At 42.7% G+C, this 24392-nt stretch overlaps 1 protein-coding gene across 1 annotated transcript in view; it reads right to left on the bottom strand.

Moving 5' to 3' along the window:
* FRMD4A (FERM domain containing 4A) overlaps positions 1 to 24392 on the bottom strand; it is a 218322-nt gene that overhangs the window by 53631 nt on the left and 140299 nt on the right. Inside the window, exons 6-11 of the mRNA XM_058804516.1 lie at positions 21623 to 21679; positions 19154 to 19176; positions 11565 to 11648; positions 4896 to 4961; positions 4589 to 4646; positions 2668 to 2754 (exon numbers count right to left, since the gene is read on the bottom strand). Of these exons, the coding sequence (XP_058660499.1) occupies positions 2668 to 2754; positions 4589 to 4646; positions 4896 to 4961; positions 11565 to 11648; positions 19154 to 19176; positions 21623 to 21679 (375 nt within the window). The remainder of the gene's footprint in view (positions 1 to 2667; positions 2755 to 4588; positions 4647 to 4895; positions 4962 to 11564; positions 11649 to 19153; positions 19177 to 21622; positions 21680 to 24392) is intronic.

The following is a 24392-nucleotide window of genomic DNA, read 5'->3' as shown; positions in this document are numbered from 1 at the left end:
CTAGAGACACATGGCTGATTTACTCCAGCAATTTAATGAAATCATGGTTTTGAGTGACTGCTAATGGGATTGCCTGAGACAGGTTCAGCTGCTTAGTGTGTGTTACAGTTTTACTCACAAGCACAAGAAACATGGAACTCTATCTAGGATGACATGTAGGAAAACATTACAATCTCCCTCATAAGGCAAGTAAGGTTTTTATATGCACTTAATATAAATGTCTTGATTTTAGCTGGTTTCTTGCTAAAATTTTCTGCTTGTGTTTTTTCCAGGGAGACTTATTTTTCCATTGTAAGTTTTCAATTTGTTTCTGGCATCGGCAGTGTGCAGGAACAAAATATTAAAGATCAGAAAAGCCATAATCTCTTTCCCCCTCCCCCACTAATTTTACCTTGCAGAAAGTTCAGTAAAGTTTACCCCTCCCATCTGCACAGCAAAGACTTGAACCAGCACATGCTGGTGCAGTGAAATGAATCAGATACTATGGCAGGCTGCTCCCAGATACCAGGGTTATCAAGTGCAATTTTACAATCTAATTAGCAAGAGGATTAAACACTACACCTCACTGAGCATTTGATCTGCTCTTGCCAGAGGGGTTTTACCACCTGTGTAGGGTAAGAAGTCTTTTTACTTGCTCCACAGAAGGTAAAATCACTCCATGGAGAAATAATGAAGCCTCAGCTACTCTGTCCAAGTCCCATCCCTGATTTAGGCTGTTCATTTTGGAATAGCTCTGCCAACAGATGGGCTTTGCAAGCATCATGTAGCAGAGAAATGCTCATCTAGGCTGTCTTTTCACTGCTGTGGTCTCTGGACTGTGGCAATGGACAGATCCAAGCCTGGAAATTCCTGCTTTCCCTTCCCACCCAACCTTTCCTCATAGATAAATGACCACTTCTGCCACAGTTCTGAGTAGTTTATACACAAGGCAGCACCATTGTTTTGGGTCTGATGGATTTCATACAGGATTTGCTGAGACCAAAGAAACTAATTCCCAAAAAAGAGAAAACCAGCAGCCTATTTTTTTAGAGTTACACTTGGAGAAGCAGGATCAGAGGTGCCTAAAGCCCCTGCTTTGTGGTGCAGTGTGAGTGGTAGAGGTAGCCTAGTGGGGACACAGAGAGGCTGGTGAAGATTTAATCAAGCTCCAAAACCCATGCTACAGAGTAGATCACCCTGAAGAGCTGAGAAGAGAAAGTAGAAAAGCTGAGAAAGGAGGCTTGACCCTTCTGGTGGAAATGTGTTTCCTCTCATGCAGTCAGAGCACTTGATCTCTCCTCTCCTTCTACTGATGCTCTGCACCAACCCTTTCATCCCAAGAGAGATGACAGTAATTGCTATAACATGTGAAAGGCTGAGCCCTGTCATGGCAGGGCACTAATTTCTTCCAAAGAAATGTCTGTATTCCTAAGACTTTTGAAGGCATCTTTTAAGTACATGTCTTCCCTGGGGGGTTGGCACTACTGGAGATATGTGGGTGCAAACACCCAGCCTAGGCATGTTCTAAACTACCATGTGTGAGGATGGCTTGCCCTGCAGGTAATGATTGATCCCAAAGACATGTGTCTTTTAGTCTTTGTGAAGACCTCCTTACTCCTTGTCCTTCCTTTTCATGAATAAAAGCCCCATTAATAGCCTTCACTGAATAAAAGGCTAATTGATGCACCTATTGTCTCTTGCTGTCTCCTTAGCAGCTCAGTTTTCTACCAAAACCTCAGTTCTAGTTCATTTTAATAGAAGATGCTGTCTGTGAGCACCAGGCAGTGTCCAACTTGAATGTGACCAGAGGAGGGGAAAGAAGAATTGGTACAGAAACAATACAAAGACAAATACAGAACTAAATTCCCTGTGGAAGCTTTTGCATCCACAGAAGAGCTGCCTGGTTGCTCCAAATCATCCAGTTCTGCAGCCTGCAAGCCAGCCTAAGCCTTGCCTCCTGATGTCTCCACAGGTCTGCAGTGCAACAAACAGTGTTGCTAACAGGCTCTACATTCCCACCTGCAGGGCTTGTGCTCAGGGATGAGGTTTTTTATACTAGATGGCATTTTATTTGGGAAAATCAGAACACACAGGTCCCCCTCATAGGCTGAGGTCAAGAATCAAAACTTCCCATGCCTTTTTTAAATGTATATGTTGAAAGTCAGCTTTCCCTGCTACCTTGACATTAACTCTTCAGTTAGGAAAACTGTTGCTTATCAAATGTACTGCTGGTCCTGAGAAAATCATGCAATTTTCTTTTTGTAATAAATGGAAGCAGTTTTCCTGTCTCTTCATCCCTTTCTCTCTCAGATCATTTATGGCTTGACAAAACAGCATCAAGGGTTGGCTCAGCAGCCCCAGTCCACCATTGTCAGTGAATGGAAGGCCTCCAGCACCTGAGAGGATCAGCCCTTGAGTTACCATCTGTGTCTTATGAAACACACAAAAAAGAAACATAAATTGCAAGATTAAGTGACACTTATTTCCTCCAAAGCCCACAACTTTTAATAAATTATGAGCTACTTTTGTCCATTAATTCTTTGCAGACACTGAGACAAGTTTGGGAGAAAACAAACATCCTTCAAAATTCACATGAATCAATGCCAGCATTTGGTGTACATCACACCCTTGACTCAAGCTATGACATGTGTGGCAAGCCCAGACCTTGGTAGAAAAGTAAACACTTACCTTTCTTGGTTTCACTTTATCATGGTAGTCATATTGAAAAATCCCCTTGTAGCTAAGTCCTAACCACCATGGAATTCCCTGCTTGTCCTGAAAGAGAAAACAGAGGGAATTATACTGAATATTGAATATGATGGGGAAATGCTGGAGATTTCCTGTGTTGTTGCTCAAGACGAAGATTTGTTTCTAAGTAATATCTTTGAATGGGTGTTGTTAAATTTCCCCCTGTTGAGTTCCTGCAAGTCACAGAGCTCCACAGTGTTTAGAAGAGATCTGTTTCACTTCTGGCCATGACAGATAAAACAATTTAAAATACATCACATGTGATCAAGTTACTCAAAATGCTGTCAGGGGTGCTGAGGAGGTTTGACACGGGTCCCTTGTGCAGTGGTGCATCCTCTTTCTTGTCCCTGTAAATTATTCAGTCTGAACACTCAGAGACTGGAGAGGAAGGAAAGCAAGTCACCCAGCTGACTTGAATTATGTGGAGGGATTTTAGCATTAGTCTTGAAAATGCAGCAGTAATGGGATCTGAGAGCTACCAAGTGATAAGGTCTGACAGGCTCAGACCCAACTGCTTTGTGTCTGAGTGTGCAATAAAATGTCCTTATGGAGTAATGGCTGATATCTGATCCCAGTCTCTGCAATTTACTGAGCTGAAGTCCTCAATGAAATTACATCTGTTCTGTTAATGTGATAGAGAATGGCAGGGTAAAACACAGCAAAACCAAACCCCCACATCAGGCAGAAGCAAACCCTATTATGTGCAATATTTGCTGCCTCATTGGTGCTCACTGCTGCTTATTGACCATGGGGAGCTCACTGGAATAGTTCTCAAGTCTTTGCAGTATTGAACATCCAGTCCAATCCACTAGATTTTCTTGATCTAGAATTGTCTAGGAGATCTGGATGAAAAGGGTGCTGGAGAGATGCAAAGGATGCTCCTGTCCTCTGAGAAAAGATGAGGCTAATGCTTTTTGCAAAATAATAATAGCTTTATTATTACATCTTATTAGCAGGAATAGACTAGAAACATATCTCCTGAGACAGGTACAGTCATATATTTGTGTTTTTATAGTACCCCATGTGTACAAGACATTACAGATGTATGAAAAACCATATGATCTGTGCACAGAGATAATGATGAAACACATCAAAACTTCAGGGTGATAAATGAGGGAATATGCTCTGGGGAATGTGGCTCTAGCTTTCTTTCTATGTTTATTGATTTCTCTACTTAAAAAACCCCAAACCTATGAAGCTGGTCAGGAAGTAATAATAATAATAATAATAATAATAATAATAATAATAATAATAATAATAGGCTGGAAAAATTTCGTGATAAATCATTAGACAAAAGAAATGAGGAACTGCATGAATAACTGCATGAAGTCCACACAGAAGTGGAGAGCTGTTTGGGGATGAGAATGTGCTGCCTATCTCTGGAGTACAAGACTGTTCTGGCATTAAAAAGATGTATAATCTCTGTATCCATCTACATATCTCATGTCAGGGAGCTACAGTATGCAGGTCATGTCTGGCCCTAAACAGGTGTTCATGGATCTGCCATCTGGGAAAGATCTGACCTCTTGGAGCTACAAAAATGACTGTCTGCCAGAGATATGTCTGGCTTGTCCCTTTGGTGATGGTGGTTCACTGGCATTGCCATGCTGCTGACTGAGCTGAACACTCCAGCACAATAGGACTGCAGGAGTTTTATCTCCAAGAACAGGATTTTCCTCTTTGGAACTGTATTTACTAAACATGCACACACAGCTGAAATAAGTTTATCCTACCTCAGGAAGTGAAACAAGACTTTAGTAGCAGTGTATTGTATTCTGAGAGCAGGATGGCTGTTTGTACCTCTCTCCCTCCCTCTCCAACAAGAGTTTAATTCAGGGAAGGACCTTCTTGTAGCACGTACCTTTACTGCGTAATAATGCACTCCGTACGTTGGGAGGGACTCTACAATGCTCATGTAGCTGCAAAACAACACAGAAGAGAATAACACATCTGAGAAGCTGAGAGGATGATCTGAAAAAAAGCTTTGATAAGTAAATAATTATGCCAAGATATACTTTAAAATGAAGCATTGCATGAGATGGGAAGCATAGCTACATATTGTATTTACAGTTCTGTAAATAATACTTCATAATGAAGTATATTTTATTATGAAGAAATACTTCATAATAAAACAAAGGTCACAAAGAAATCGTTCTTGTTTCACTTACTTCACAATTGCTTGACCTCTTGTCTGACCATTTAGTTTCTTGTAATGTTCAATGACTCGATCCTCACTGGAAAGGAAAAAAAATTGGATGTTTTATATAATGGCATTATCATGACTAAAAATCTTGCCAAAAGCTGAAGAGATACTTCTGTTAACACAGCTACTGACTGATGGAATCAAAAGCTGCCAAGCAAAACCATTAGATGGGGGCATTTGGTGCAGAGTAGGGTAAACAAAGGGGGAGTCACAGACTGAGAATAAAAATGGTTTTCTAAGAGTTGGTTGTCTGGAAGAACCCTTTTTCCTCACAAACATGATACCCACTTGTGCAGACTTTTTCCTTTCTGCATTCCTTTCCTTCCTCACAAATGATACCCACAATACTACACTGAGGGCAAACAGATTTGTGTTGGAGCTGCTCAAGATCGGCTTTGTCCTAACTGCTGTAACTTCTTTTCAAGCCCATCATGTCCCCTAAAAGATGGGCAGAACTGTCAGAAATTGGTGGCAGTCATAGCCTAAGACTGACAGGTTCCTTCTCACTGCAGGTACACCATTGGAAGTACTCTGGAGCAATCTCTCTCAGCAGGAATTCCTAGTGTACACAGAGGCAATAATAGCAGCAGTGACAAGGGATATTTCCAGGGCACTCAAACTTGAGTTTCTTTACTCCTAAAGTATTCATGTGCCTTTGCTTACTTTATAGAGTTATACTAACTTTCATTCCCCCAACAACTCCTGGCCAAACATTGGGAGCTGGCATGAGCTGGGGCCCATTTCCAACAGCTCCTTGGAGACTAGATCCAGATCATTTTATGTTTTAGGCAGACATGAACTATGTCATCCTGTGTTCCAAGGTGAACCATGGAGGCTGTTCCACACCAGTGGGCTTCTGTGTCAGACAACAATTCTGAGTGTGTGCCATAAGCAGTAGAGATGGAGAATCCAGGAGAGATCAGCATGACCCAAATAAGAGATGGGGAGACACATGTAAGTTCACTTTTAAAGAATTTCACTCATTCTTCTCCAGTGAATGGGCAGCAGAGCTATTTGGTGCATACAATCAGCTGTGCTAGCAGGGTCACAGCATGGCAAAGGGTAAGCCAAGGTCCCAGTGTAATGCACACAGGACCTGCTCTGCTGCACTAGCATGACAGAACACTGAAGTCCTCAGGTTTAAAACCAATTTCTTGCTCTTTATTTTGTATTTTATTTTTGATTCCCAAGGACAGGGAATCTGTTGAGTCCCCTGGAGATTCTGTACAGAACTTGCCAGACCAAGAGGAGGGGAACCTAAACTAGCTTCATGCCACCTTAGTGCCCTACCCACCTGGCCCTGCATGAGCTTCCATCCGTGTCTGTGTCTATCCCATGCCACCATGCTGCAGGTGGTTTAGGGCAATGTGAACTGGCATTCCTCCTTCCCTGCATTTCCTGGATCCAGCAGGATCCCCTAATGGAGCCTTTCAGCTGCCCACCATGTGGTAATCCTTCCCCAGGCAGAACTGAAGCCAGCTGTATTGCTGGGCAGTGTGAAGGAGCACAGCAGGGTGGGATGATGGGAGATGACCTCACCACGGCTGCTCAGAGATATCCATAGGGGCTTTTGTGGAGGACTGCAAAGCATTTCCCCAGCCCAGCTTAACATGACTGCATCTTCTTCTCATTGCTGCCTTCCCCATTTGCACCCCTGTGCCAGAAAGGACAGAATCTCTTTTAGAGAGAGAGCCAGAATCTCCAAAGCCACAACAGCTTTTAGAAAGAAGAGCTACAGGGAAGCTGAGGATTGTGCAGCCCTAATAATGAAGAGAGAAAGGAAAACCAGAAACATCAGTGAAGCAGCAAAGTGCTATTCAGAGACAGTGTCAGATTGTCAGCAGGGCCAGCTTTTCCCTCACAAGCCTGTGGTTTATCTGAGAGGTTATTTAACTGCTTTCCTTACTCACTCACCAAGTGGCTTCCCCATTCACCCTACAAAAATAAAAGAGCCCTTTTCAGAGCTGTCCCATCAGCAGGCCACAGCAGGAACAGGGTGCTGACTGAGCCAGTGACACATTACATGGTTAAAGGAATGGTCCAGCTCTCCCATCAAATCCCTCAGAATCATTTTAATGCTTAGAAAATGATCTCTAAATTCTACAGCTATGAAACATATTCAGCACACTGATCCAAGCAAGTACCACAGATGTTATGGGTGTGCACATGAAGGCAGAGCCTGGGTTTCCTGCCATGATTATCATAAACAGGATTACTTTTGGAGCAATAACTGAATTACATGAGTGTTCAGTACTGGAAGATCTCCAAAAAACATCATTCTTAATAAAAAAGATAGACAGAGAGGGCTTACAGCCCTTTGAAATTACCTCTTAAAACCATGATTACATGTGGATGCAATTCCTCTGTCTCAGACAGGAACAAACCAGGAGTGACTTCTCAGAAAATAATGGAGTTTCTCCACTGGAAAACACTCCTAGTTTTATTTTCCACTCTGCAGTTTATTGCACAGATCAAGCTCACATATTGCTGCCATTCAAGGAAAGGGTAGATGTACCTGGACATGCTGATTACTTAATGTGATTCCTGATGTGCTCTGCTTTCTTACAAATTCTTATTATAAAACAATTGATACGTTCCTAGGCCATACTCCTTGGGTAGGGAAGGCAATTGATGGCTCATTTCCTTCAAAAGGACAGATCAGATGTCAGGGAGCCTTCCTGAACAGCAGGACAAAGAGCTATGTTTTTAACCCATGCTAGAAATATGGGATAGTCCAGGCTCTCTCCAGTTCTTCTAAGCAAATGCAGGCAATGCTATACCCCCACTGTTCTGTCAGGGTACTGATGATGTTTCTTAGTAAAATGTTTTGTGGTCTACAGATGTTAAGTGCCAGGCAAGTATCACCTTTGTTTCTTCTTTCCTTTGAACAAAAAATATAAAGCCTAAAATATCAATCAAGCCATGTTTAAGAGTGGGATCTGTGGCCTTTCACCTTCCTGCAGCACTGGCTTGTCACTGGGGAAAGAAACATGGACTCCAGAGTAGAATTCATCCAATCTGTTTTGGACAGATTCCTTGGGAGGAGGTTATGCTGCTTCTCTCTGCAAAGGGAGCTGAGGACACCTAGCTCAGATAGCAATGTCCACACTGGAAAAACATTCACAGTTACAATAAACTGTGTGACAGTCCCTCCTCTAACAATTCTCTGAACTTCCTTTTCCTTCCACTGCCCTGTGCAAGAAGGATCATCCAGCACAGAGGTTCCTTTCTGCCTCCAGCTCTGGGTTGGGGGGTTAAGCCCAACACATGCCAGGGAAAACAAGCAAAATCATTCAGGGGTCAGAAGGAGCATTAGCAGAGTCTGTAAACATGCTCCCCTATAATTTCAGCTGTTCATCTCCAGGCAGCTGCCATGCTGCTACTGACAGCTGGGAGAGTGCTGGGACACTGCTGGGACCACCAGCTGACATCTCCTCTCCCCCCTGCTATGCCTTGTTGCTGTGCTGGTGACACAGAAACTCATTCACAGTGCAGGGCTGGCAGAGGATGCTTAACTAATGTGGAGACAGAGACACAGAGGCTGCCGAAGCACTGCTGTCTGTTTGCCAGCTCATAAAACATTCCCCCCAAAGCTGCAGAAATTAATACATGGATAATATTCTGCAGCAGACAACTCTGATAAAGATCTTTAGAAGTAACAAGAAATCCCTCCTGTCCCAGCAGCTTATAGAACTGGACAGCAGACAACGTGCAAGCAAAGGCAGGCCTTGAGTTTCTCATCATCAGATCCAGATTTTCAAAGTGAGTTGCTCCCTCCCTCTCTTCCCAGCACACTGAGCTGTTTTAAACAGCTGTCCATTCACTGCTGTTCCTTAGTGTTATTCTGTTTCTAACCTGACTTTTCCATTTTGAATACATTATTGAACAAATAATGTCTTTATTTGTAGTCCTATACTGTCCCTCTGAAGCCACCAGCACCTCTTAGGCCAAGGGACCAAGAGTTGGACCAGGGCCTCAGGTCTGTGTTGAACCAGAGAAAATGACTAAATAGTGATTTTCAGCTGATGTTTTCAGAGGTGGGTATTCTGGCAACACTGATGCTAAAACAAGCTCACATTCAAAGACTGTGGGAACCTGTGAGAAGTCTATCTTCCCCCTGGTCTGTTGAAAATCCCAATCTAGCATTCACTTTTGTGTTGTTGCACCTCATATCAGCCTTATTACTGACAACTGAGTACTGGGCTGGCTTGTTAGGGGGGATCTGAAATGAGGTAAAATGCAATGACACGTGTCTGGAAAGGAGCACTGTGAGTTAACACATTTCTAAAGGTTCTCTCCAGTCTCTGTGATTGGTTTTGTGTTTCCATACATGGCCAAGAGAAATCAAAACTCAGGGCCCCAACTCCTGGACTATGTGGGAGGACCAGAAGATCAGTTTTCATTTAAAAGAAAAAGAAACAAACCCACCAAAAAGCCCCTTCTTTCTTCACCAGTAATCAGAGATACCAAAAGATGCTTGAGAACAAGATGAGCAACTGATTATTCTGAACCTGGAGAGAGCTGCAAGAGATTACAGTGAAGGGAAAGGCTTCAAGAGTATGGAACCAGGAGACTCCATGAAGCTGGAATCAGAGGCACAAACTGTGCTAATCTAAGAATCCAGGACTCATCCCACAGGTGTTGCTACATTTGGTAGGTGCAATAGCTGATGCTTTTTAAGGGCGTGTGATGGAAATGTATTATTTTATGAAGATCTTTTACAGCATCTTGCCAAAGGTATCACAGTATTTACTTGATTATCTAATTTATTATCTCTTAATCAACTTCATCTGATAAAAATACAGTACAAGTTCTTTTGTTTGTCTGTTTTAAACTAATTAGAGCCATTACTCATCCCATCTTTAATGTTTGAAAAGTTTCTTTCCACAGCTGGATATTCACTTGTGACTGCTTGCACTCACGCTGAAGAACTGCAGAATAAAACTGATTGCTCACAGAAAAGGTTTGGATAAAATCTGCATCTGGTACATAATCTGCATATGATGTGAAGAAGTGTCAGAGAACACAGTTTTAAAAATCTGCTCCCTTAGACCACTGAAGTTTGATCTGTAATTTTGAGGCTTTTTGTCTAATTCACCAACAGACGCTTCCTGAGAGCATTAAATGTTTCAGAGGGTGTTTAGAAAAAAGCCGTCATTAAAAAATAATGAACTACTAATGTTAAAGAGGCCTTTTAGACCTGCTTACTGACATGAAATCACAAGGGAGTCACAGGACTGTAGCCTCTGATTTTATTACTCCATTGGCAACACCACCTTCCCAACCTGTGACCTGTTCTCAGTCACATGAGACCCCCCACAAAATTAAGTACAGCTGCAAGTGCTGTACCTTGTGTATAAATGCAAATACTCATATTCTGAGCACGAGGATTTTACATGGCTCCTCTCACTATGTGGCACCTAATTAAGACCTTAGGCCATGTTGTTGCTGAAGGGTCAGATTTGCCTTTCCTGCCAGTGCCTACTTGTTCCCACTCCTCCTCTTGAGATGGCTTTCAGCTTGAGCTCCCAGTCTGTCAGTCAGCTAGGCCACCTGGAAATGTACTGCTTTTGAGTGTATGAAGTAGTTTTTGGAAAAAGAGATGCTCCTAAGAGGAAGACCATTCTTCTTCAATGAGATGGCAGCCTACATTTATCATTTTTCATGAAGATTTGATTTGGTTCTTAGATAGAAATATCAGGAGATTGTGATGATCCACAGTTATTGTGTCAGTGATCCTAATATCTGCTGGGGACTCTGAATGTCTCCTTATATTCTCAGAAAGGGATTAGGAGACCTCACGATGAGCTTGCCTATGACTTGACATTAGGTACAGTTAATTCCACCATTGTAGCCATGCTAGGGGAAGAGGATGACCTTTTTGGCAAAGAGAAGGACTGACATCATAGCCTACAAACTGATTTGTTTTCCCCTGCCATCCTCAAGATTACCAAAATACAGAAATGAAAAGAGTAGCAGATAAAGAAGCTCAATCCAACCCCCAGGCTTGCAGCCTAATGCTTTAAAGGCAAACATGAAAGAGCAACAAGCAGAAAATGGAATGAAAGGATCTCCCCTTTAATGATTAGTCTTTCCTCAAATTCTTTCCTATTTGCACAGATAAAAGGGATATGCAGGGTGGCACAAAGAATTTATGTGTGTGGCATGCAAAATCTAAATGTGACCCTGCTCCTACCTTCAGCTCATTTTTCAGTGCAATAAAGACAGAGCAAACAAGCATCCACCTCCAAACACTGAGTTCATATAAAATGAATTCAGCTATGCCATACAGAGAGGATTTACAAGATGAAACTGAATCATTCAACACAGGGCAGTGCAAAACATTGACATTTCCAACTGGGAAAACTCTTTCACAAATGCAAAGTGCTGTGAAAGTAAATGGTACATTAGGCCTCCAGATTTCATCTGGACATTTGCACACTTACAGTGGAGTTTTGGCCAGGCATTTGGCAGATGGGGAAACTGAGGCCCAGGATGGTAGCTCTACTTGTGTTAAGCCATGCAATGAGTCAGTGACAGACCCAGAGGCAGGGGGCAGGAATTTCTGCTTCCCATTCCACTGTCGGACCCCACTGCCAGAGCCAGGTCCTGCACAAGGACAGTGACACATTACCAGTAAGCGAGGGAAGGATGCTCCTTCAGCGCTGGTGTTGGAAGGGCTGGCAGCTTCTTTAATTCATTCCTTACAACTTCATTGCTGAAAGAGAGTTCAAAAGGAGGATCAGGCTACAAGAAAACAACCACAATATTTGATATGACTTGACCTAGCTGGCAGGCTGCTATGGCTCTACATCTGTTCCTTCTTAATAAAAGGCACTGGGGTTTCCTTTTTCTCCTCTCTTTATTTATTTTATGGCAGCCCAGTTAACTTTTCCCTCTATTATCAAAATTGGAGAGAAGCTCTCCCAGATGGTTATGTTGAACCACTTCCTACCAGTGACTGGACACAAAAGCCACAATGTCACATGTCACTGAGCAGGGTGTCACAGACATGTTCATACAGGGAAAAAAATATAAGAGGGAGACAAAGTGATGCTTTCAGCTGCAATTACAGATTTTTATTTAATGCCTTACAAATTGCTGCAAAAAGTAATAATTTGCTTTCTTCACATCACAGGTTGTTCTTAACCAGTTCCCCAGTGACCTGTCCTTTGCATAACATATTCACTGATAAGACTCCACTTTGAATTTGGGTCCTGCTACACAAAACCTTCCTACACAACCACCTCACTAACATCCTTCTCCCTGCAACCTCCAGTGGCCACAATGGCCAGCTGGAACAGCAACTCTGTGCAGCAGAGAGCGGGGAGAGCTCATCAAATAGGAGGCAGATTCTCACAGATGAAACCGTGGGATTTTCTCCTACAAACCCCAAATGCCTCCCTTCCCACTTTTAAAAACACATGGAATTGTGTGCACATAGAAAAAAAAAAAGCCTCAAAGGCTTGGGAAGGAAGGCAGTGCTGCTATTAATTTTTAAAATTGTAGAAATACACAGCCAAGAGGGCCAGACAGGACACGGAGGAGTGCCAAAGAATTCATGTTTATTGGCTTACTTTGTTCCAGCAACTTTTTCTGCCTTCTTATACCCTTCCCTTTATCCTACCCAAACTTGTGGCTGTCCTGGAGCTGCAGAGAGAGATATCTCTTCCAGAACTCCAGATTCCCCAGCCCACTGGCTTCTCCCATGAGGCTGGCAGACAGGCAACAAGTAATTTTGACCTCTCTGGCTGCAGACCAGAGATCCTGACATCTGCTAAAGACTTGAGGAGCTCGTGAACATCCCAGATCACCCTGGGTTTCATCCTTGCCTCTGGGACAGTCTGTATGTTGACTTGGAGAGAAGTGACACTGCTTCAGTTGTAAAAATCTTGCCTCAGCATTTCTCCATTTGCACATCCCAGGAGCAGACTCTGCCTGAGACCTTGGTGGGTTTGTCTTAATTGGAGTCTGCAGGTTAATTGCTAGGTTGGGCCATAGGTAAACCACTGACATAAATCCTGGAGCAGGCATTTTGGGCATGTCTACAGACATTTGTTATTTATTATTATGGTAGTTCCTTGACAATCAATTAAGTAGTTTCAAAACAGAACCAAACTTCTAGTCAGGACAAATCTGTGAGAGATGGCCAAGTCTCAATGAGGCTCAAATTTTGCAGAGTGAAGATGTGCTGAATAGCACACAAGAACTGAGGCAACTGCTGCCATGCTAAGCACATGGAAAACCACTCTGTAACACCTCCTATGCCAAACCAAAAGGCTCTTGACAAACAGTGTTTGAACACCCACTCCTGCCCAAATCCCATGGTCACTTGGCCATCAGAGAGCTCTTCTCTTCTAAGTGCAAATGCTCAAAACCTATTCAGATTTATTCTTCCATGGCAGGTAAATATCTGCACAAGTCTGAACATGAAGCTGCTCTGCACTGTGTTATCTGCTGATCTGGAAACTCTGTTTTGTGACTGACAGCCTAGAAAACAAGTTGCTGCTTTTTAGAGTTTATTGCCAAGAGATGTCTCCTCCACAGCATGTGCATACTCAGCTCTTACTGAGGTTTTTGACATTTTGAAAGAAACTGGGAAAAAAGAATAGAACTTGGGACAATCAGAGTACAAGCAGAAGTAACTGCCCTCAAATGAAGATTTTTTTGAGGCTGGCTGCTCAGAGAAGGAAGTTGAGAGATTTCCAAAACTTTTCTGGGAAAGCACAGAGTGAGTTCCAAACAGGGACTTTCTGAGCCCAGAAATCTATCAAATAGGGCAAGATTAGTGGTGACTAACGATCCCTGAGAGTCTGGGAAAAACTCTGAGTCAGTAATGGCTCCTATAAAAGAAAGGGCTAACATCAGTCAGCTCTGTTTTTTCTGTCAGTGAGGCGCAAAGTTTGCCTGTGCTGTGACAAGGTCTTTTAAGAATCAGAGAAAAAGACATTCTTAGTGATGTTGGGCAGGATTAACATTTCTGCTCAGCACCTAGAAAATATTGTAAGGATAGTGCCTCAGCCTCAAAGCACCTCAAAAGTCAGGTAATCACTTCCAGGAACAAAAAGGTATTTCATTCTGTGGTCCATGCATTCACAAAGCCTTCTGGCAAGACTCATCTCAAGACAAATTAATGTAGACTCCCAAAAAGATGTCAAATCAATAAAAGTAAAAAAAATAATTACTCAGGTTTCATTTGAACTAATGGTCATGAGGTCTCTTTCCTCTCTGCTCCTTTTAAAACACTGAACCCCTCAATTTTTAAAATGTTTCCAGCAGGATCTCAAGTAGTTTTTTACTTACTGCCTTTCATGCTTTTTCTAGTGAAATGTCCCAGTGTGTTTGTTTTATTACTGTATTTAGAAAATGTTTGTTTAATCCGGTCGCTTGTGCTGCATTTATTTTATATTCGGAAGTGTCCAGCCTCTAGGGCTGATATATACAGAAGGATATTTAGGACACAGATTTATTAATATGCAGGGGAAAGGCCCCAAAGACACTTTCTCTCTGTCCCCTAGACCGCTTTATTTCTTTTTTTTTTTCCTATGGTGGAAATGGTAATATTTAAAGGACTGAATAACAATATGAAACCTGAACTGGAAAAGCCATCTGCATGGGGTCCTGAAAGCTGGTTAGAAAGCTGAAGTAAGGTTGACTAACATTGGACCTAGAAAACAGAACTCCTTTTTCTTGGGTTTGTTCTGGTACTGCCTGTTTAATAAGTCTTGTCAAATAAATTAGTCACCACCTCTTAGTATCTTTATCTACACATGGGGAAAAAAGGCCTGCCTAGAACTTCATAAATATTTTGTGAAAAACAAGTTTTTGCATACTGTCTAAAATAATTTTGAGCAAGATTACATATGCAGTTGTCTCAGGAAATCCATACATTTTCCAGCATGTGTAATAACAATGATCAGGAACAAAACAAAACTGCAGGTTAAAGTTACAAACTCTTCTCAGCATGGTGATTCATTCTGTAGAATGCAAGAGGAAATGCATACTCTGAGATTCTCAGATTAGATGGTACTTTTCAAAATACAGTGTTTAGGATTTTACCATTAGGCTGCAAGAAAGCAGGCCAGGTTTTCTAACCCTTTAATACACTCTAATTGGTTAAATGTCACTTGGTTACACAGAAAGAAAAGTAAGCCTAAAACTATGTTAGATTACCATCTGCCCAAACGCTGAAATTATTGTGAAATTCTGCCTAGCAGGAAACTGGCTGTTAGCTTTCCTCCCTTGTTATTCTTTCATGTATTGCTGGGAGACACTTGGAGCTCAATTGAAATGTCTCATACTTTTTAACTGGAAGAAATGTAGCAATGAGGAACTAGCTGCAGTGGTTCAGGATTTTGTTTTACTCAGAGGTTTTTCTTTCCCATCCCCAAACTGAGGGACAAATTATCTGTATATGCTATTTCTTGCTGCTTTGATATACAAGCAGTTTAAAGCTGAAGAAACGGATTATGAACATTTTAAAAAAAAGCTGGTGTGAATTTCCCAGAGATTTTGGGACTGGACTCTCAATCTAGGATTAAATTAGGAAAAAATCCCAATTATTTTAACAATATGCTGTATTCCCCCACAAATTAGCCAGGGCAGCCTTGGTAATTCCTTTATGTAGGCCTAAAGAGAGTCACACCTGTAGGATTTGTGTTCATCTAAGGAACTGAAATTTGTCCTGCCCATGCTCTGCCAACCAAGCGTGACTCAACTCCCAACTAGAAACAAGATTAGTTTGAGCTAATAACCTTTAGATCTGTCTGCAGGGTACCAGTGTGGAATCTTTATACATGCAATTCTGTGCCTTTGAAGTCAAAATGTTTCAGCTAATACTGAAAAGCACAGATCCAAACTTAAGTGTCCAGTTCCACCTGAAAACCAGCTAAACAGGAAACTTGATTGTCCGAAATTCAATGGTATGTTCCAGACTAAAAGTAAACATATTTAAGTCTTGTCAGCTGAAGCATTTGGGCATTCTCTTTCAGTAATGTGAAAATGCTCTTCTTTAGTACAAAGGACTAGGAACTTCTTAAGAAGAAAAGTTCAAACCTCATTCTGCCTGAATCTTTATCAACTAAGAGATGGAGACCTCTTGTAGCAAATATTTAGAAATACTTAGCTGATTTAAATAGGATCAGGAACTCAGGGTTTCTGATAAGCTTGTTTTTGAAATTAAACACATATTAGAAATAGAAAAGGACTTAAAAGAATTGATCACTAAACTCATCTGTCAGGGCTGTTGTGACATTTTATTTCAAGACAGATGAGGGTGACCTGGACTGTGTTCCCCAAGCTTAGCAAAACCTGGGAATTACTGTGATGCCCAAGGTGACAAGAAGCAGTGATAACAGACTCATGCATGGTAATGCCCTACTAAAGGATCATGTTTGAAATGACACAAGCTGCTTTTTGGAAGAGGCAAAAGGAGTATTCTGAGCACAGTGATTATTCTGAGGTATGGGATGATTTCCTCAAAAGCAGCAGTGGGAGCTGCTGCCACTGAGGATCTATCAGTTCACAGAGGTAGAATGCTGACTGTTAGAGTTTGTAGGATTGATTCTGCTTTTTCAGTTCCCACAAGGCCCAAAGAGCAAACTTGCAACTGCATTCAAGAGTCCCGAGCCAGCTGCAGATCCTCCAGGTGGCTGCAGTGGGGTTTGGAGGCAACCCCACTCTGGCCACCATGGGCAGGTGCCCACACACAGCTGGAGCTGTGACACTTTGGCTTTGACTGTCCCAGCACCTGAGGTGATCAGCAGTGACTCACAGGAAGGCTCCCATGGGGAACAGCAATTCTCCCATCACCACCAATGAGCCAGAGTTTATGCACTTTTCTGGATGGGGGCCAGAGAGAAACTTCTACTCACAGGCTATAAATCTGATGGTGGCAGTAGACAGGACAGGTGTGGGAAAGCTGCAGTCTGCGTTCCACGCATGCAACCCTTTAGAATTAAATTATTTCTTCAAAAACAAAGAGTTGAAGAGTTCAGCCTTCACACAACATATGTTGCCATGCACAACATATAATCTTTAAATCTCAGCAGCAAGACAATCACAACTGCAAAGCTTCTCTGTCTCAAAGAGTAGGCACTTCTACTTTAAACAGTATTTCAACATCAACTAATTTCAGACACTGAAACTAACTTGATCCCTAAGAGAAGTCAGAACATTTGCCTTCACCTGCAGTTCCTCTGGCCAGCCTGAGGCTTGGTTTGCCTGCCAGATTTTACACTGCTGATACAATAACCACAAATCTCAGCAGGCAAAAATCTTGACCACAACAACCTCATGTTGACTTCAGTAGCACCTGGATCTCACCCAGCACATAAACCTATGTCAGTGCACATTAGATGGGAGCTGCTGGACAGACATCCCTGGGAAGTCTTCTCTACCATAGAGCATCAGGGTAGCATTATTCTATCTTCCTCTATGAACAGCCTTCAAACTGGCAGATTTCTTTGTCCCCAGAGTCCATTTAAAAATTAAGATCCCTGGCAGTGCCCTCAAATTGTTATTATGACACCCCTCCTCTGCCTGACTTGGATGTAAGGAATCCCCCTTTCACTTCAAACCACTGTGATCCACAGGGGAAAGAACTCAGAGCTGTTTTCATGGGCCTGGTGATGACAGCCAGACTGATGTGGTGGGAGCAGTGAACACCATGGCTTGAGGTATCTTCTGTGCCCTCAGAGAAGATTCCCCATTTCTCTGTGGCCTAGAGAAACACACTGTGATAAACACAACCATTCCTCTTACAAGGGACACCACACAGCTTTTAGCAGGTGGATACTTTCCACCAGATGTTTCCATTTCTGGTCTGGAAAAGATAAAATGCTTTCAGTCCTGTTACTCTGAGCTATCTGATTCCTTTCTGTTCTGAGTTTCACAGTCTGAATGTACACTTTCCAAGTGTGTTTTCACCATAACCAAGACATTCTGGCAAACAAATATCGCTCTTCTTAGCAAAAGTAGTGGTTTATCAGAGGTTGAAATGGCAAAACTTTGGTTGGCCTAACTCTTCTGGACTGAGTGCTCAGCAGTGCACTGAAAACCCAGACTGAAAAGTCAGAGCCACATGCACTCCAGTACCCCCTAAATAAACAGTGCTGATAGCCAAGTTATTCCAACTTGGGCAGAACTGAAAAATGAAGCAAGACTGGGTTTGTGTCTCTGTGGTCAGATGCAAATCAGGATTTTGCAAGTTCATTAAAGTTTTGAGAAATGATAAGGCAGAGCTTAAACTTCCTTTTAGCAAGGGCTACCTTATGTCATCTCAGATTCCATGATAGGCAGGAGATATCTACAATGCAGTTCCTTTTCACTGATTTGTCACCATTTTAGCTGGCTGGAAGTTCCAATCCACCAGAAAGTGGAACCTGCCTGTTCTTCACAGCCTCCTATCATTACAGTCTTGTTTCAGTGTATCGCAATGCTGACAAAATTAAGACAATTTTTGGGCTCACCTGACAATTCAACCCCACTGCCCATTTCTTTTCTCCTCTGAAACTAACTTTAATGGATATTGTAGTCCTCCAGACTATATGAAATTTTTAGCATCATCAGTTCTCCTGAGCTTTACACTAAGAACTTCCATGTTTCTCACGAGACACCAAACAACCATCTGACCTTCAGCTGCTACTAATGCATAAATCACAGACACAGTCAACTTACAGGAAAATTATTGGGCATTTTATTAAGAGTCTTCTGAAACAGCAAGTACAGTGACCTCATTGAGTTTCTTACAGTAAGTCTGAAGATTTGGCTCAAGGGATAGCAGATGTTCAACAAAACCAATTATCGAATCAGTGATTTTGAGAACTGTCCAAATTCAATCTGAAATATCAATTAGTGATGGAATTTTAATGCTGCCTCTGGCAGGATCTGTGATATAACAGTGATTTTAGAGTCATTTCCGTAGCAATTTCCCTCTGAAGACTAGTCTATTTCCTGAACTTCATGACCACATAATGAGATTTGTCAACAACAAAATCACAAACAATACTGTTTGCAAGGCATGCTCTGGCCAAAGGTTGTGTTTGGTGAAGAAATTATGTCAGGAAACATGATGTCTACGTTAGCCATGCTCACACAGCTGCATTGCTAACTGAGGCAATCCTGTTGCTATACAGCTACAACTGAGTTGCATGTCTCACACAGGAATTTTACCAGATTTATTCTTACATCACACAATGGCAAAAACTTTTTAAGTTCACTTACCTTGAAAAATCTCCCTTTGCCTCCTGTAAAACAAGGAAGAGAAAAATATAATTAAAAACAGGGAAAAAAAAAAGAGAAGAGAAGGCTGTTCAAGATTTTCCATTTGCAAAATTCATTTAGCAGCAATTTCCTGTTGTAATTGATTCCTCATGCAGGTTTTGGAACCAGTATCTAATGTCAAGTGCCATGATAGAGTGAGTTGGGCAGATTAACAAACAAAAGATCTAATATAGGGCCAGATGATTCCTCATTCTGCTGTGGATACCTAAGATGCTACAGGAAATAATGCCAGTAAATAAGAAATTCTGGGTGCTACATTAATAGAAAATCTCTGAAGTCTCAGTGGCTTTGCAGCCTCTGAGACTGCAACTCCCCTGACTTTTTAACAAGTATTCTGGCCATTTTCTAGTACCTAGACTTTCAAAAAGCTTGCTCACTGTCAGCTTTCAAGGGGATGCAAGACACAGGTTTCTCTAATTCCATGCTGGGTGTTTGGGGGAGTATTTAGCTCCCTTACTTATACATCTAGATACTTCTATTTATTACTATCACAGCCTGACATTAAAGGGTTGGATAATGTTCCATTACAGTAGTTAGTCTTACTGCACACCTGGAGAATCCCCAGAATCTGGTGAGTGCCCTCTGCAATAGATTTAGCACACATTTTGCATTTTCCATTTACCACAGACAATATGCCTTTCATATGATTCATGCTGAAGCACCTCATTTGCCACCAGCTACACAGAAAGCACAGTGCAAGAATGTAATTTGTGCTGTGAGGGAGTTTCCACTGCCAAAAGGACTGGGCTTTGTGCTCAGGTCTTTTGTCTTTACATCCATTCATCTACCCACAAAACCAGCCAGCCCACGTCCAGTGGTGTTTCAGTCCTGAGGCTGGGGTAAAGTTCAGAGCTCTGGTGGTACTTTAATTTGTTCTGGTTATAAAACAATTTGAAATAGGGCTGCAGAATAAATCACTTGAGTTCTGACAGACCTTTACTATCTTTCCATTTCCCTCTGAGTGAACTGAAGGGCAGACAAGCACTTCTTTGGTTCATAGGAAGGAGTCTTTGAGCATGTCATGATTACAGTTCAACACAGAACAAACCCAAAGGACTTGCTCTTGCCTGCATGGGTACGAGCACACTGAATTTAAATACAATTTTGTAGGGTATATTTTTCATAATTCACTGCTTTGACTTAAATGCTGCAGCAAGAAGTAGAACAAAATGCAGTATGATTCCTTTTGTTTTGCTTGGATCCTGTCACAAACACGGGTTGTAGTAGTTTCTGGTTACAGGCAGCAAAGGTGTGGCTTGTTTTGACTGTTTTCATTAAGTTACACATCAAACTACTACAGGAATAAGCGTAACATCCTGTGTTTGTGGCAAGAAACAATCCCAGCAACAAGGGTTAGTTACAGCTCTGGGTCTGACTGTACAATTACTAAGCACTAAGTTATTCACTAGGATGAGCAGACAATAGATTCATAACCCCACTGCTGCTCCTCACAATGAGCCCGTTGTTTGATGTGTATTCCCCCAACAGCCAATATGTGATTTCTATAATGTGCTGCTAATTGAGTCCTCCATCCTGACTCTCTCGCTCCATTCTTGTTGCATAAAATGATTTTAATGAAGGTTCAAATCCCTACACATTAATTGCTTCTTTAACGTGGCAAGTGCTCTAGAAGTGCAGCGCATTGTTATTTATTAGTGCAGTCTGATGAGCTGGTTTGTCTGTTCACATGGCTCTTCATAGCTTCATGGCTGATGGGAACAAAATTAAAACTACAGACTGTAAGAGAGGGGAAACAAGGATCATCTGACCATTATGACTGATCTGCTCCCACAGTCATGCTTCTAAAAAGAGAGCTTTCACAAAACCCACCCTCACTACCCTGAAAATGTTCCCTTCTGGGAACCAGACATTTACCAAACACTGCTTGGTCATTTGCTCTCTGACCCTTTTCCCTCTTCTTGAAGAGCAGAACTTTGAAAGACAATATTTAGAAAGGTCTTTAAACCATTCTGCCCACGTTGGAGAATACAGACAGCTGCATATGTAGAAGCTTATGCAGTTCATCAGAGGACCAAGCCCCACTGGGAAAACAAATGCAAGTTAAAAAAACAACATTGCATATGGATTTCACCTAGGAATTTGCATTCATCACTTAGATTTTCTCTGTCTGTACATCACACCCCAGAGTCTTGGATATCTGTGCTGGTGCAAACATAACAACATTTCTGTATGCAAAATGTTGAGCAGTACCTGCTCCCTGAGTGGGGAGGTCTAGTTTGAGAGCCTTCTATACCCATTTTGACAGAAACAATAAAAATTGTGCAAAGACATCTTTTTCCTGCAACTGGTGGGAACTCCTACACTTCCACACAGACATTGTGGATTTGGTAAATCAAAACATTTACTGCAGCATGAGGAAGCACCAAGTGAGAGAAGGTGGGTGCTTACCTGCAAGATGTATGCAGCCAGTTCAAACACCACTTCACTGTCAACCTCAATGAGTTCCTTGAAAGGTGAAGAAAACAAGAAAGAAAAAGAGAGTTGAGCTGCTATAAGAAGAACATACATCTCCTCCTGACTACTGCATGGTGAAGCATGCAGTGCCAGTTTTCTCCCTTGGCTAGGCTTCAAAGTATTCCCTGTGCTCCTGGAGACAAAAGGGAGGGAGAGCCTGCCCACTCAGATATGGAAAAAGCCAAATATTCAGTGCAATGTGCTGGTTAATGAAGCATAACTGGATGTGGCATGAAGGGATTCCTGGGGGAGGAGTGAGGAGAAGGCAGGTGGAAGGGGTAGGATAAGGGCACATTTTATTCTCTTGTGTGATTTAGTGAAAAGCAGTCCAACATATAAATTTTTTTGCCCTCAGATGTGACCATGGCTCAAGGGAACACAGCCATGTCCTTGGCTCACAGAAGCAGGGAATGAGAATTTGTTTTCAACACACTGAGGTGTTATCAAAGCCCCCACTGGATTCCTCTAGCCCTTGCAAAAGGTAAACTCACAGGAACATGAACCATATTTGCTCTTGCAGGATTTGAGCCCTGGCTTTGTCCTTTTCACCCCCGAAGAGCACTGAAGCTGGGGGTGGTTTGACAATGAGCTGTGACAGCAAGTCTTTTGGTAGATCTTCCTTCTCCATTTTATAGGATCCTGCCACTGATGAAAGCAATCTTGAAGGGTTTTACTTGGACACCGTGGTCACATGAAGAACACTGATGGTTCCAACAGCTCCTCTCAGGATTCCTCTGCTGAGCCAGGCCCTGCTATGGCTGAATGTGCAGAATGCAGTCAAAGCATCAAAAATGCTTGAGATGGGAGGCACAAGAATTACTCTGGAGGCCAAGCATGCTATTTCTGACTCTCTGGTCCCTGCCTTTGGGAAGCCAGTGGGCTTTTACTGAGATAATGTCTCTACTGTGCAACTAAAACTCCTACATTGTCTCCCATGGACATGGCCCAGTAAACTGGGTCACTGTTCAGCTCATTCCTACAGTGGTTTTTCTGCTGTATTTATTTAAGCTGCTGTTTTTAATATTTTACTTCATCTCGCAAGAAATGAGTGATCTAAATATAGATCACTGCTGTGATCCATGTTCCAGCCAACTCATGGCCACACCTCATTTACAAGCCACAATTGCTGCATTGGCTTGTCTCTGGCAAAATCAAAAACAAAGGGAACAAAAACGCAGGATAAGATCCAGGTGTCCTCGGCTTTCACTAGTGCCAGCTTTTTAAAGTAAGTTCACCTCTTTCATAACAGCTCCTTGGGGAGTGAAGAGCAGCTCTGCTAGGGGCGATAAACATGCCTTTCCCCTCTCAGCTGAGCTGCCTGAGTCACGCAGGCACCTGCACCGGTGACGAGCCTGTGCCAAGGGAAGCGGCTGCTGCAAGAGGTGGATTCAGCTGCAGGCAGGGCTGGGCTGGGGCTACCAGGCAATCCCATAGCAAAGGGCAATGCAGGGTAGAACCAGAGCACCTGCTCTTCCTCCTGGATGGGAGCATCAGGCACGGCACGGACAAACCAGCCCGTGCAACCATGTGTCGATGCTATGGCAAGTCTGTACTGGCAGGTGGAGTGTGCCAGAGCCCATTCTCTGGCCCCAAGAATGGTAGCTGGGGTGCAGCAGAGCTCATGACTAAACACTCACCCTGTCTCCCCCAGTCCCAGACGGGGTTTCCACCGCTGTGCTGCCTATTTGGAACAGGTGTGCATCCTTGATCTCTGCCTGGGGCAGAGCCAGTTGGCACAGGCCAAAAACCCACGCCAGAAAGTGCGAGTCATTAAACAGCCTCTCCGATCAAGGCACAGTGCCTGATGCCAAGCCCTGTCTGCTTTGGTAGTACAAATGTGGCTTGGCCTTTCTGACGAAAGTGGCTTGCTGGTACTGTGCAAGGGTTTGGGTGTGTGGGTTCATGAATGTCTTACTACTCATCAGGGTTGGTGAGTGAAGCAATGGGCACAGGCAGAGGAGCACAGCACACAACACATGGCCAGGCGGCAACTCAGTGACCAGCAGCCCTAAACTAGGCCTCAGTTTTATTCTTTCCCACCCTGAGCAAGGGGATGTTCGAGGATGTGTGTCTGGAGAATCTATGGTGTTAGTTCCTAACACTGTGACAGCACCTCAGACCTTTCCCTGTTTCGTACACATTTATCTTTCTGGGCTGCAGGGGAGCCAGGGCTGGAGGTTTCCCTCGGAAGTCCAATAAGGAAACTTTTGGTGCAACAAGGAAGCTCTCAAGCTTTGGCAGCATGCGACATCATGTGCCAGCTGCAGGAATGACAAGCACTGGCTGTGCTTGGACACCAAATCCCCCACAACATTACATTAAGAGGAATCTGCCGGGCTGGGTGCTCACCCTGAGCCTTAGCAGACACTTTGCACCCAACTTTCAAATTCAGTGTCTTTTTCAATAGCACAGCATGGCTTACTGTGGCTGGAAGTCAAATGGGGAAGGATCTGCATGTGGGACTTCAGGAGGGCTATTCTTGGATAGAGATGCTCAGCTTGAATGTGCAAAGTAATGGTTTCAGGAGAGGTCAGACTAAAATAGACACACTTAGATCTGTAGGCACTTTGTTTTCTTTATTTTGTTCCCCTCTTTTTCTTATTAAGCTTCCTCCAAAAAAAGAATAACAGTGTAAGCTCTTTCTGGCAGTACTTCAAAAAGGAACTTTCCCCAGGAACCAAAACGTGATGCTCACTGAGCTTGT

The sequence above is a fragment of the Ammospiza caudacuta genome, chromosome 5 (genome assembly GCF_027887145.1).
Source record: "Ammospiza caudacuta isolate bAmmCau1 chromosome 5, bAmmCau1.pri, whole genome shotgun sequence".
Taxonomy (NCBI): domain Eukaryota; kingdom Metazoa; phylum Chordata; class Aves; order Passeriformes; family Passerellidae; genus Ammospiza; species Ammospiza caudacuta.
Note: the sequence above shows the minus strand (reverse complement) of the source record. Positions and strands in the feature narration are given on the sequence as shown.